The sequence below is a fragment of the Amphibalanus amphitrite genome, unplaced genomic scaffold (genome assembly GCF_019059575.1).
Source record: "Amphibalanus amphitrite isolate SeventyFive unplaced genomic scaffold, NRLGWU_Aamphi_draft 001414F_arrow, whole genome shotgun sequence".
Classification (NCBI taxonomy): Eukaryota; Metazoa; Arthropoda; class Thecostraca; order Balanomorpha; family Balanidae; genus Amphibalanus; species Amphibalanus amphitrite.
This window is the reverse complement of record NW_024882907.1, coordinates 12,859-27,111: the sequence shown is the minus strand read 5'-3', so window position 1 is coordinate 27,111 and position 14,253 is coordinate 12,859. Positions and strand designations below refer to the sequence as shown.

At 48.6% G+C, this 14,253-nt stretch overlaps 1 protein-coding gene across 1 annotated transcript; it reads left to right on the top strand.

Moving 5' to 3' along the window:
* Positions 1–1,378: 1,378 nt before the first annotated feature.
* Positions 1,379–13,615, top strand: LOC122372891. The gene is made up of 5 exons (XM_043350557.1): positions 1,379–1,596; positions 3,936–4,073; positions 4,260–4,335; positions 4,519–4,579; positions 10,910–13,615. Exons 1-5 carry the CDS (start codon positions 1,587–1,589, stop codon positions 13,274–13,276), a joined length of 2,652 nt encoding a protein of 883 aa, XP_043206492.1. The 5' UTR covers positions 1,379–1,586; the 3' UTR covers positions 13,277–13,615.
* The last annotated feature ends 638 nt before the right edge of the window (positions 13,616–14,253 follow it).

Sequence of the window (14,253 nt, the reverse complement as noted above, 5' to 3'; positions counted from 1 at the left end):
TTGTAGTCATTAAAGGCATACAGTGGCTGTATTTTTTCCACGGCCATATTTCCACAAGCAGAGCGGTTTGCTGACTGGGAAACGAGAGGGGTGGGGGCCGTTTTTCTCTGAACTATGCTTTTGCTATATGTTTATGACGAACTTATAACCATGTTTAAAGGCTGTCCCAAATATTTAAAAAAAAGACTCTTGACAAGCTCTAATAGTTTTAATACTTCTTGGTCGGGATACCCTGACATGCGCTTTTTCGCGGTTTTGACCCCACCCAAAAGCTAAACATGCGACCGCTCGTGCAAGAAATGCACACCGGCAGACTCGCAACCGCCTGCAACACTCAGTTTGAGGCGGCTTAAAGGCACGATGTTTAATGATTATTAAGCACATTTAACTAAGTTTTTCAATGCATAACCGTCTTTTTTGTGCGCCAGGCGACTCTCTGCTGGATGGCGCCACCCCGCCGGCCTCCGCTCAGCTGGATGGCGCCGCCCCGCCGGCCTCCGCTCAGCCGGATGGCGCCGTCTCGCTGGCCTCCGCTCAGCCGGATGGCGCCGTCTCGCCGGCCTCCGCTCAGCCGGATGGCGCCGTCTCGCCGGCCTCCGCTCAGCCGGATGGCGCCGTCTCGCCGGCCTCCGCTCAGCCGGATGGCGCCGTCTCGCCGGCCTCCGCTCAGCCGGATGGCGCCGTCTCGCCGGCCTCCGCTCAGCCGGATGGCGCCGTCTCGCCGGCCTCCGCTCAGCCGGATGGCGCTGCCCCGCCGGCCTCCCCATCAGTCACCAGGGCGGTGGAACGGGGTGAGTGAGTGACCCTCAAGGGAGTGTCATTGTAGTCATTAAAGGCATACAGTGGCTGTATTTTTTTCCACGGCCATATTTCCACAAGCAGAGCGGTTTGCTGACTGGGAAACGAGAGGGGTGGGGCCGTTTTTCTCTGAACTATGCTTTTGCTATATGTTTATGACGAACTTATAACCATGTTTAAAGGCTGTCCCAAATATTTTAAAAAAAGACTCTTGACAAGCTCTTATAGTTTTAATACTTCTTGGTCGGGATACCCTGACATGCGCTTTTTCGCGGTTTTGACCCCACCCAAAAGCTAAATATGCGACCGCTCGTGCAAGAAATGCACACCGGCAGACTGGCAACCGCCTGCAACACTCAGTTTGAGGCGGCTTAAAGGCACGATGTTTAATGATTATTAAGCACATTTAACTAAGTTTTTCAATGCATAACCATCTTTTTTGTGCGCCAGGCGACTCTCTGCTGGATGGCGCCACCCCGCCGGCCTCCGCTCAGCCGGATAGCGCCGTCTCGCCGGCCTCCGCTCAGCCGGATGGCGCCGTCTCGCCGGCCTCCGCTCAGCCGGATGGCGCCGTCTCGCCGGCCTCCGCTCAGCCGGATGGCGCCGTCTCGCCGGCCTCCGCTCAGCCGGATGGCGCCGTCTCGCCGGCCTCCGCTCAGCCGGATGGCGCCGTCTCGCCGGCCTCCGCTCAGCCGGATGGCGCCGTCTCGCCGGCCTCCGCTCAGACGGATTGCGCTGCTCCGCCGGCCTCCGCTCAGCCTGGTTCCTCCCGATCGGTCGCCAGGCCCATGGATCAAGGTAAGAATGCCTATCCATAATTCCAAAACTTTCAAGCATATGAAAATTCCAAAAAGTGTGCCTTTTCATAACGGAGGCCTTGGGATCAGTCACACCGGGAATGAAAAGCATTTGACTATAACTCGCCTCATTTGGGTTCGATAGACAAATTAAGATGTCAACTCGGACGTGTGCGCAGTACGACTGTCTGTTTCACCAATGCGTCACCCTTGTACATCATTTCTGACAATTTTCGCTCCTAGAATATGGATTTGGTTACCATATCTGAGAACTTAAGACATGTTTTTATATGCACATCCGCCAATTTTTTTTTCTTAAAAAATCGAAAAGAATTTTTTCCAAATAATTCAGGCTAAATTGGAAGATGTCCCACCTGTGCACTGGGTAAAACTGGCTTTTTGACTCTTAACGACTTGTATTCTGCAGGGAACTATGGTCTAGACTGCGCGAACCGTTCTATTTTTAGAATTAGAATTTAGAATTTTAGAATTGGAAAGATCTAGAGACTAGAGTAAAGAAATAATAGCGGCCTAAAATAATTGGCTCAAAGCTCGGCTTGCCTCTATGATCGGGGCTCAGTTCTGGACTTGCTCGAGCTTTGCAAGGGCTTGGGACTACTCGGGTTTGTCGACCTCGAATCGGCTCAGGGATCGCTCGAGGTTGGCTGGGCTCGGGCTCGACTGGGACTCGGCTCGGCTTGGCTTGTCCTGGTAAGTGGTACGACCTCGGCTCGTTAGGTCTCGGTTTCGACCCGGCGCCAGGCCGTCATGGACCTGATAGAACTTGTGACTAGAGCCTGTGCGGGGGTCCGCGTCTGCCACCGCCCGGAACGGTCGGTGACGCCAAATTTCAATGCGCAACACACCAGAGTGTGGCACACTGGGGCTAGGATGAAAAAGCAGCCGAATTAAGTCATTTCAGTAAGCTTCTTACCGCTATTTCAGATCACGCAGTGCCAGTGAACCGATCCTCTGCGGTCTCATCCCCGTCTTGTCTTGTGCACGGATTTATCTGTGCACATTTAATTTGTATTTAAATGTCAACACGGTGCACGGATTTATCTGTGCACCTAATTATATCTGATTCAAGCATGACCTTTCCCCAATATTGAACAAAACAAGTGTCGAAAAATATACTGTATTGCTAGAAAATGTGATTTTTCTACCACTGGTCTTTGTCAAACATATATAATCAAGATAACTACTTTATTATTTATGTTCAACAAAGGCCAGTGGCCGACATATCACATATTTTCTAGCAATAAAGTACATTTTTCAACACTTTAATATCGAGGAAAGGTCATGCTCGTATATTTTCAAATAACTATCACAATGTTTCTCGAGCAAGAATTAAACTCCATCAATAAAATTCATTATTGCTTACCTCTACCTTTCTCTTCTTTGGCCGGTAGCCTACACATCCTTTCTGAAAAACAAGAACATATTATGTAACTTTACATATTAGGTACAAGGGATATACTCGAATCGTATATCCCTTGCCCTGCCTGGGATGGACTAAGTCGACACTGACCCTGTCTTTTTAAGTCATTTAATTACACTAAGCAGTTTTACGGCCACCCCGAGCTGTATGGCAACGCTTCGGGAGCTGTGGCCAGCATGCGTCAACGCCGGAATTGGGACTGTCTTTGGAATTCTCGCCACAGCTCTTCAACAACTATGACAAAATGTAAAAACAATTTTAATGTTGTTACACGAGTCAGTTAGGAAGCCGCATATAATTTTTTTTTTAAATTAAAATCCGTTTGTAACTTTTTTGAGTTATTGACTGAAAAGAAACAAGTAAATCTTTCTGCTCCACCCTGGATATCTTTCCATAAGCGGTATACTTCTGGGTCCTCTGACTTTTGGACATCAAACAAAAGAAAGCCTCCAATGCTGGTCCAAGGCAAGGCATTAGCGCTGCCGGCCTCTAGTAGTGAAATGTCCATGGGAACCAATGCAGTCCTTTTACAGAGGAAATGAATGACAATTTCCCCTATGAGTACATGAAATTCCATGCTATATTATTTCAATAATCATTTTTACATGTTTTACAGCCATCTCCAGCTTCGTTTGAACCTTACTTACGCTTTAAACCAAATAGGCACGGAGGCAGCGATGTGAAAAACGGGCCCGTCCCGCACCGAAACATGAATATTCCCATGTCTTCAAAACGGGCCCGTCAACGGCGACGGGCCCATTTCGACGGGTGACTGGTTCAATGGCAACCGGGCTCTAATTGGAGCTTTCTGACAATTGCCCAAGTGTCCCCTATAGGTGTGCTCAGTGACGTGCTTACATGTATGTGTGCTAACCTTATCACGCGTGGCATGTTGACAGGCACGGACGCGCCGCGCGCCGCCGCCGCCCTGTGCCCTAAGTGGCCTGGTTTCAGTACTTCAGAGCTGCCGACCCGTGACGCGAGCGTGGACGAAGATGTTCGTACACCTCCACTGGGATGTCACCGAACCAGAACCAGTACGTGAATAAGAATTACAAATCTTACGTTTATTCCACTTTTTCAACATAGTGGCGGGTAGCGAGTGTTATGTTGTTCCACGTAATATGGAATATGATGTATGAAGATTTTTGCCTGATGCTTGGAATGAAAATGCAAATTATTTGAATATAATGTTTGTTTAAATGTAATATTTTGTTTCGCAGGGCTCAGCAGGCCGTCAGCTGAGGTCCACCCGGCGAGCCGCCCATCAGATCATGATTTTGGATTGGACGATACAGTGTGAGTGAAATAAATGCTTTGGCTGTGTGTAACCCCAGCCAATGCCGGGTTAAGTCCAAAGCAAGCAGTATTTTCTCTGTTTTTATATGAAGTCATTGACCGGACTGAATTTCATTTGCCCTGTGAGTCTTATCCTGATTTTTTTTTTTGACGATTTTTGAGCAAGATGATTCTGGTTTGCAGGTCTGTGGACGAATCGATGATGGATGAGTTCGTCAGTTCTAGGCCTCAGCGTGCGACATTGGTGAGTAAAGTTGTACTGATTGATGAGACACGAGTTTGTTAGCGTACAATCGGTCTAATAATTAATTATCAGTGTGTGCACCGGCCACCACATATCGCTATGGTTAGATTCGGTTGCCGGCTGAATCCGCACGGAAGCCGCCCGCGATTTTCGAAATTTTAGTTTTTTACCCCAAAATTTTCAAAAAACATTTTTGGAAAAACCTACAAAAAACAAAGTTTTTGAATTTTAAAAAACCGGAATATATGGTATTAAGACTAGTAATTGCTATGCCCATGTCAAATTTTGAAGCAATCCGTCTGTTTTTGGCCACAGAAATGCCAAAAAAAACGCCAAAAGTACACATGACAAAATTTTTGATTGCAAATTTTGGAAGTTCTAGACTATCTACAAAAATAAAAATACCACCATTGGATTTGTCATCAAAAACTGAATCAGTTAGACACCAATTTTGTTTGAAAAGATCAACTTCAAAATTTGACCTAGTTTGACCTGATTTGACCTGACCTTGACCTGAACTTCATCCAAATGTCATCCAAATCATTTAGTGAGTATCACCATTGCATTCTATGGGCAAAATGACCCATAACACATGTGTTGCATATATCCCGTACTTCTTGATGACCTTTGGTGACCTGACCTGATCTTGACCTTGAACTTTGCATGGCACCTTAAGTAAAGCACATCGTCTCCCTACCTTAAGGATGTGTTCTGGGTGAACGCCGTCAATCGCCTCTTCGCTAACTGGGCTCAGACGCCAATGCTGTGAAATCTTCTAATTTTGACCTTTGACCTGACCTTGACCTGTCTTGTGACCTACTTAAGCGAAATTGTTGGTGCTCTTAAGATCGGTCTCTTTGAGACATTTCGTTTGCCGCTTTCCCCGTCTCTCTACGACCCTCCGTTCGGAAGTTAGGCAGGGGGCAGAATCTGCCCCCGCCCCCCAGCGGGGCGCGTTCGGCCGAATACCCCAGCGGGGCGCGGGTAAAGTATTTGTTAAGATAACTTTAAGTGTCATCACCAACTGGTCTGGAGCCTAAGATATTTAGTTTTACGTGTAAAGTGACGGAGCTTTTCCTTTGAAAGGCACACATTCAAAATTGGGATATGCGAACGCCATTGTGCTAAAGTTTTGCGCCATGACACTGTCTTTTTTTAATAATCTTCTTGTTCTTTCTCAAATGTCTGAAATATCCACTTTTGCCATGCCCGTAAGTGCTCAGCCCGTTAATCACCCGCCAAACGACGGTCTTTAAATTTATATGCAAGGAAATCTTCACTAGGTTTTAGATACCTCTCTACCGTATTTTCTTTAATGCGGCCAATCTGAAGCGAGTTGCTCTTGCGCCATGCATGTAAAAACATACATAAATGGCTTAGTTCGCTTGACATCCGTGAGGCGGCGCTAGTAGTCCAACAGAGCAATTGTCCGCTTACAGAGCGTAGTTTAGCGAAAGTAGCTTGTCGCTATCTACTATGGAAACGCTAGCATTCGTGCACAAATTAAAAAACTGCCATAGAAACGCTAGCATTGGTGCACAAATTTGAAAAACGACGCTTTTCCCGAAATTTGTCCTTTGAGTCGTCACAAGCAGGTCAAGTGAAAAGTTTTGCCCCACCTCGAGATCTCACCAAGAGCAATGTGCTGGTTTTGTTGCGAAGCGCTACGGCGCTTCGTTTGTAGACGACGGGGAGGGACGGTTGTACCAACGTCCAGGGGCGTAACCTTCTATCGTTTTGTTGGGACATGCACCCACAGTGCTGAAGTATGCCCCACAATGTTGTAAATGCTCCCACAGTTTTTTTCACACATTAAGTGCCCCGTCAGGAAAAATAGTATGCTTCATGTTTTGGATGGGTGTTAGACTCTAAATTCTGCCGTTTGCCCGGGCTTTCCCGATCGGGCGGTAGAGACGAGGACCTGCGCAACAAGCGCCTCTTAGCGTGGGTTCTGGCCTCGGAAATCCACCCATTCAAAACATTCGAACTAAATTTTGGAAATAGTTACGGACCGGCACCGTCCCATGACTCATGTAACCTGTAAAATTAACAATTTGCTTTAAAAACACGAGCTATTTTCAAGGCACTTTTGTACTTTGCTCAAAACAAAATTAATCAGAAGTTAAACACATTACTTTCGCCACATCCACATGCTGTGACCTGGGGACTCGTCCAGCAACAAGCTATGCTTAGCTGGAACAGTTCCCCGGGTGACGGCATAAACTTCGAATTACATCAGACCAGCCCGTCCTCTAATAACTGTACTCTTCGTTTATGGGAAAATTGCTTATATTTTAATAAGAAAGCATCATGTGGCATGCTGCCGGACTTAAATCATTGCATTTATTCCACATAGGCTGTATATTGAATCCCAGTTGACGCTGGCAGCGAATTGCATTTTCTGAGACAAGAGCAGCATCGCTTAGGTCGGTCGTTCCACTTCACTGAACTGACTGAACGTGGGCATACTCCTTCGCCAAGTCGGTGTACGTCGGAGGCCTGTCCCTAATTACAAAAACAAACTTCAACCCTCACATTTATATGAGGGAGGGAGATCCTTCAGAGCCTCCCTCGCTTTTTCACATATAACTTGCGTAAAAAGAAGCAGGTTGCGACGAAACTTTGGTACCTTCGAGATTATCAATATTATACCTTCGCTGAAGATGCCATGAGTCTGATCCAAATGACCTTTGATGTGATCTTTCCTTGAGCACAATAACCTTTGTCTGAATCAATTGCGAAACGTCAAAGTCAAATGCCTCTTGCCGTATACAGACGGCCGTTGTCGAAATCGAATGCCCCTGTCGAAATCCAATGCATTAGATCGAAAATGAACCGGTGCTATTTAAAGTTGATGAAATACGTCGAAATGTGTGCGTTATGTCTAAATGGAGGTAACCCTGCCGATATCGAATGCAAAGTGCCGAAATTAACCCTCGCCCGTATTCGTGTTTTTCCAGCGTCTAACGTATAGGGGGGGGGGGGGGCATTGCCGTTCGGCCCCTGATGGAGCTAGAGCTTCGCGGAAAAAACGAGCGTGTTGCCCGCAACGAGAGGAAGCCGATGATACCCAATTTTAAGGTCCTAGGTCATTGGTTGACCTTCCAGGTCAGGTCAATGGCCCAAAAGTCGGGAAAACCGGGACCTGTTAGAACTTTGTAAATTGAGCTCGTCGTGGGGTTTTTCGGGGTGCTGATCACGAATTTCATGTTAGTTTTGATCACAGATGATTTCTTCATGCATTTAGGCCAGGTCGGGTCAGGTCAGGTCAAGTCAACCAATAGGCGTCCTGCTGGCTATCCATAGTGTCAACCACTACTGACAGCTTCGTAACATGTTACGAAGGCACAAAAACTACTTCGTAAATGTTCAAATGGGTGGTAAATTCGAAATCAGCTCCAAAAACCACCCTAGAAACATGTAAAACTCGAAAAAGTGAACCGAGGTCACCAAAGGTCAATGACCTGACCCGAACTTCACGTGACCTTGACACCCACCCTAATGCATGGGTCCAACATCATTTCACATGTTTGAACGTTTAAAACCACAAAAAGACTGCAGACGAGCGGATAATGCGAGCCGACATACGCCGAATCGCGATTCCGGCCAAACATGGTCTCGAGAAATAGGTCACAGGTCAAAGGTCATTTGGGTCAGGATCATGAAAATTTCAGGGTATGTGTAAAATTGATTAACTCGAGGGTACTGAAAGTTTCGTCGCGATCGGCCGCTTTTTGCGCGAGTTATTCGCGAAAAACCGAGGGGGGTCCGTTCGACCCCCCCCCCCTCCTATAAGTGCGAGGGTTAAGTGACCAGATGCCGATTGGTGGTGCAAAAAGGTGTATTCGTTTCCTTCAACATATGAGGATCGCTAGCAATGTCAGCAAAGGCACTTCTCAAATATAATTGGTTTCTCGTGTAACTTTGTACGCAGCATTTTCAGCAGTTGATCACCAATTCAGTCATTTTTTGTCGCAGCTGCGACAGGTCATGTTGGTGTTCAATATTGAAAGCATGCAATATAATGTTTTTCTTACATTATTTTGAAGAAAAAATATTTAATTCTTTTCAAATACATTAAAACTCCTTTTAGTCCCCCCCCCCCCCCCACCCTTACTAAGTAAGGGTGGGGACACCCTTACTTTTCTCGTATTTCGACTAGAATTTAACGGATAAAAACGTGGGTGCTGCTCTACAAGCGGAAGCTAACGCTACCCAATTTGAATATTTCAGATCGTTTGGTTATTCTTGAGGTCAGGTGCACTGGCGGATCCTGGGGGGGGTCCACGGGGTCATGACCCCCCCCAAAAGGTCTGAGAGGGTCATTTGACCCCCCCCAAAAGCCGAAGACCTAAATGCGCTATAGACGCCGTCTTGCATGCTCAAAATCACCTGTCAAACACTTCTGAGCTAATACCTTTGTTTTTCTGGATCGTGTTGCGTGAAAAGGCGTATTGAAGACCAGAATCTTACTCGTTTTTGTCTCAACCGTGCGAGCACCAGGGGATGATCCAGGAAAACTCCAAGGGGATGGTCATGAATTTAATTCGTGGTGCCCCTACCTATACGCAAAATTAAAAACTCAACGGATTTCGGTCACTTAATTTTGGTGATGTCCTATTTTCATTTTTTATTTTGTTTGTTTTATTTTTAGTGCCCCTGGGCCCTGGCAGGTCAAAATCACGTCTGAGGCGAAAGAAATTCACGGGAATCCCAAAAATCACGTCAGGACATTCAGGGCCCTCTGACCAGCCTGACAGCTAGGGCCCTTCTTACTTCCTGGGGCCTCCAGTGAATAACCGCTAGTGTCTGTGTCTGACCGCTAGGGCCCCTCTGACTCCTCAGTAGGTAGGAGGCCCTCTGTAGAGGAGGTCCTCTGTAGAAAGGAGGCCCTCAGTAGAGAGGAGGCCCCCTGTAGAGAGGAGACCCCTTTAAAGAGGAGGCCCTCTGTAGAGAGGAGACCTGCTGTAGAGAGAAGGCTCTATGTAGAGAGGAGGCCCTGTGTAGAGAGGAGGCCCTCTGTGGAAAGGAGACCGCCTGAATGCAGAAGGCCCTCTGAAGAGTGGAGACCCGCTGTAGAGAAGAGGCCCTCTGAAGAAAGGAGGCCCTCTGTAGAGAAGAGGCCCTCTGAAGAGAGGAGGCCCTTTGCAGAGATGAGGTCCTCTGGCTCTTTGAAGAGAGGAGGCCCTCTGTAAAGGAGGCCCTCTTAAAGGGAGAGACCCTCAGTAGAGAGGAAGCCCTCTGTAGAGAGGAGGCCCTGTAGCTTCTGTAGTTAAGAGGCCCTGTGAAAAGAGGAGGCCCGCAGTAGAGATCGGTGGTCCTCTGTAGAGAGGAGGCCCCCTCTGTGTTTTGACAAATGTTTTTGCAAATTTTTCGCGGCGCTTCGCGCCGCCGATTTATGTACATACGTACAGGTCAATACGAAATCTTGACTGTAATTACATAAACCAACCGTGTCAAATTGAATCAGAATTCATATGTGTGCTGTAAAGGAACTCCGGCTTGTACTGCAATGCTAAAAGGGTGGTAAAATTTGTGTTTTGGAGCTGTGTTTCGACACATTCTTTTGCAAATTTTCTCGGCGCTTCGCGCCGCCGATTTATACACCAATCAATAAGAGAGAAATAACAGTGACTGTAATAACACCAACCGTGTCAAATTGAATCGGAATTCATATGTGTACTGTGAAGGAACTCCGGCTTGTACTAGCATGCTAAAAAGGTTGTAATATTTGTGTTTTAGAGCTGTGTTTTGACAACTTTTTTTTTGCAAATTTTTGCGGCGCTTCGCGCCGCCGATTCATACACAGGTCAATAAGAGAGATCGTGACTGTATGCTACTATTTACTAATGCATTAGGCTAAAAGTGAGGTAACTATATCTACTTCTGGGTTTTTAAGTCGGTCGACCCGCCTCCCCCCCCCCAGTAAAAAATCCGTGGCGACGCTCCTATATAGGTGGGTTTCACTAACTAAAACTACTGAGCCGAGTGACTTACGATAAAACTTCATCTTATAAACGACGAAGATCAAATGTCATTTTTTGATCTCGACATACTCGCTCCCTACCCCCCCCCCCCCCCGGTCGTCAGAATTCATTCACCAGACCTGGTATGTCGGCCGACTGGTGACCCCCCCCAAAACGACCCCCTAGATCCGCCCTTGGTCAGGTGAAACACTTGCACCGATATTTTTGTCCAAACATGATTGCAATGTTCGTGTTTACAGTTGAATGCGCCCAGGAATATCTTTGCCTAACAGGGTTTGGTGAGAAAATAAATCCCGAAACAAACCTTTCCCAGCAGCTAAGTACCATCTTCGATCTTTCACAGGTGAGGAGTACGACATTCGGAGGAGGTGGACCGGAGCTGAGTTCGGATGAAGAAGGCTCTGCGTGCGACGATCCTGCCGATTCACCGTACTCTCCATCAGAGTCGTCAGGATCAGAGTCATTGCTGGCTGAGACCTCTCCCATGCGCGGATCAGATTCCCTTTCGGTTCTGTCGGATGTCGTTCCACCGTCAACCAGCTCGAACCTGAATGCAGCGCACTATCCTGGTCTTGAACCTTCAGTCGCATCATCCAGCAACACTACGCGAAGGCGGTGGGATAGACGTAATATATGTCCCTACTGCGACGTGCCGCAAGCCAAATTCGCCCGGCACCTACAAACGCGTCACAAAAAGGAACTCAAGGTGCAAGAGATACTCTCAAAGGAGAAAGGCTCCAGTGAACGCAGAGCGGCATTCAAAGCACTGAAACAAGAGGGTAACTATTCGCACAACGTGGCCGTACGATGCGGCAGGAAAAAAGGACACATCATCCCTTGTAACAGGACCACACGCGGGAAGCGTCGGTCTGCGCATGACTTTCTCCCTTGCGATCTCTGCAAAGGTTTTTACAATCGGAAAACCCTATGGCGCCACAAGCGCGCTTGTGCTGCGACGCGCGGCGTAGATGTTTCAGTGAGAAACATCCAAGCCAGTGCATTGGATCAGTTGCCTACTCCACCCGGAGAGTCCCATCGCTTGACGAAGGTCTTCAACACGATGAGGACGGATGAGGTAACGTTGTTGTGCCGGTCCGATCCGACGATACGAGCGTTCGGTGAGAAGCTGCTGATGCGGCTGGGTCAGGAACTCCACCAGCAGAGACACATAAGTCAGAAGATGCGCGAACTTGGGAGACTTCTTATTGTCCTGAAGAAAACCCAGGATGTCCCTCTCCGGGACTTCTTTTGCCCGGCGCAGTTCGGGGTGATCACGGAGGCTGTACGCGAAGTTTGCTGCTACGGCGACCGCAGTGTGGCAAAACCGTCTCTTGCCCTGAAGCTGGGTCATTCCGTGAAAAAATGTGCAGAGATCACTCTGGCAACGGCGCTGGAAAGGGGAGACAACCCGGAGTCGTTGGAACAGTTCATACGACTGCATCACTTGGAGTGGACGGACAGGGTGTCCAGACCCGCCCTGTGGACCCTGAAAGATGGGGCGTGGAACAAGCCGTGTCTGATCCCCATAGCGGAAGACATAAAAAAACTACAAAACTGCCTCGTAACTGAAATGGACGCCGCGCAGAAGAACTTGAAAGAAAACGGGAGCGAGGCAACGTACAAAGGACTAGCTGAGGTACTTCTGGCGAGAGTCATCCTCTTCAACAGGAGGCGGCAGGGCGAAGCGGGGCGGATGACCATCGATGATTGGGAGCACAGTATGAGCTCTGTGGAAAACGTCCCACCAGGTCTGGCGGACTGCCTGAGTCCACTAGAACGGCATCTCGGATCTAGCCTCAAGAGGGTCATGGTTCGGGGTAAGCGTCGTAGGGGTGTCCCGATCCTACTGACGAGAGAAATGGTGGAGGCTCTAGAACTTCTGCTCTCGAAGCGTCAAGAGCTGGGAGTAACTGGGCCTTACGTTTTTGCCAGTGGCCCCAGCATGCGCCCACTGAGAGGCTGCGACAGCCTCAGAAAATACGTGCAGGCTTGTGGCGCCCAGTGCCCCAAGACACTGACTTCCGGAGCTCTCCGCAAGCACGTCGCCACAATGGCACAGCTGCTCAACCTGCGAGAAAATGAAATCGACCAACTCGCTGCCTTTATGGGGCATGACATACGCGTGCACCGAGAATACTACAGACTACCTGACGCTACCACGCAGGTAGCAAAGCTCAGCAAGATGCTTCTACTGATGGAGAGTGGAAAACTGCAACGTATGCAGGGCAAAAACCTGGACGAACTAGATGTGGCGCTTTCAGACGAGGGCAACGATGGCGCTTCGACCGACTCAGTGGAAAGCGGTGATTCTGACGTCACAGATCGCAATAGCGATTCCGAAGAGCTCGAAGGACTTCCTGGGCCTTCAAGGAACAGACAGGCGTCTGGCGACGGGCGAACACCAGCTGACGTGCCGCCTGGGCCTTCAAGAAAGAGACAGACGTTCGGCGACGGGCGGGCACCGCCTGACCTGCCGCCAGTCTCAACCAGGCGTGGGACGGCGCGGAAGAGGAGAATGTGGAGCGCGCTGGAGAAGGCGGCTGTAAAGAGGAGCTGCGCGAAATACATCCTACATCTTAAGGTGCCGGGCCAGGCTGAATGCTTAAAAGCGATCAGTGAGGAGCCGCACCTCAAGGAAAGGACGTGGCGGGATGTAAAGTATCACGTCTACAACTTGATCGTGGCCAGCAAAAGGAAAGCGTCCACATAAACACGTCGCGCAGTTCGCGTAAACGTCGCAGTTACGTTCACATGTTTCTGTTTTTTTTTTGGGGGGGGAGTAAGTTATCGTGCGCCCAGTTTCGCGCTGATGTGGCATTGAAGCGTCGTGCCAATAAGGCTCCAGTTTGTTATGCGTTAACTGTTTATGGTGACGTCATTGGTTTCACAGACAGTTCTCATAAACGTCGCACAGACAGTTCGCGTAAACGCCGCAGTTACGTTCACATGTCTCTGTTTTTTTTGGGGGGGGGGTAAGTTATCGTGCGCCCAGTTTCGCGCTGATGTGGCATTGAAGCGTTGTGCCAATAAAGCTCCAGTTTGTTATGCGTTAACTGTTTATGGTGACGTCATTGGTTTCACAGGCAGTTCTCATCATCGAAACACCGAGTTGAACCGAATTACTAGAGTGAAACGTTAGTGTGCGTTGCCGCTAGATGTAGCCGAACGCCTGCAGTGGGGAACGCCTGCCGAACGCCTGACGAAGCCGCCGTCGTCCGCTTCGTCTGCATCGACTGCGCTGATTCAAAATCGGTCATCACAGTCGTGTATTAAGAGATCCATCAGCAGATCATTGCAGCTCACAGCACTAATCACACAACCACGGTACCAGGTCGGCGGAAACGGCCACCGTATATTTGTATGCATGTATCACAACTGCATGTCAATCCACACTTAATCGTGGCTATTACTGCCCCAAGTCATTTGATAAGTAGTAAAAGCATGCATAGCAAATCACTGCAGTCAAACAATTCGGTGACTGCAGGCACGCGCACTTACCGCTCGCGCATGGTACTCCGGCACACGTCCTACAGGCACCCTGGCATACGTCCCACACTGACGGACAGGCTCATACGCCTGTTGTCAATATGGTCCTAATAGCGCGAGCGAAGGGGCCGCGAGATAGCTCAGTGACACCCGCCGGCAGCGAGTTACATTATACAGGTCTGGTGCACAGCACACAAAGCG

Coding starts and splice junctions, on each gene's coding strand:
- LOC122372891 (XM_043350557.1), top strand. Junction 4,336..4,518: donor TTTGGATTGGACGATACAGT/GTGAGTGAAATA, acceptor TCTGGTTTGCAG/GTCTGTGGACGAATCGATGA. Junction 4,580..10,909: donor GGCCTCAGCGTGCGACATTG/GTGAGTAAAGTT, acceptor GATCTTTCACAG/GTGAGGAGTACGACATTCGG.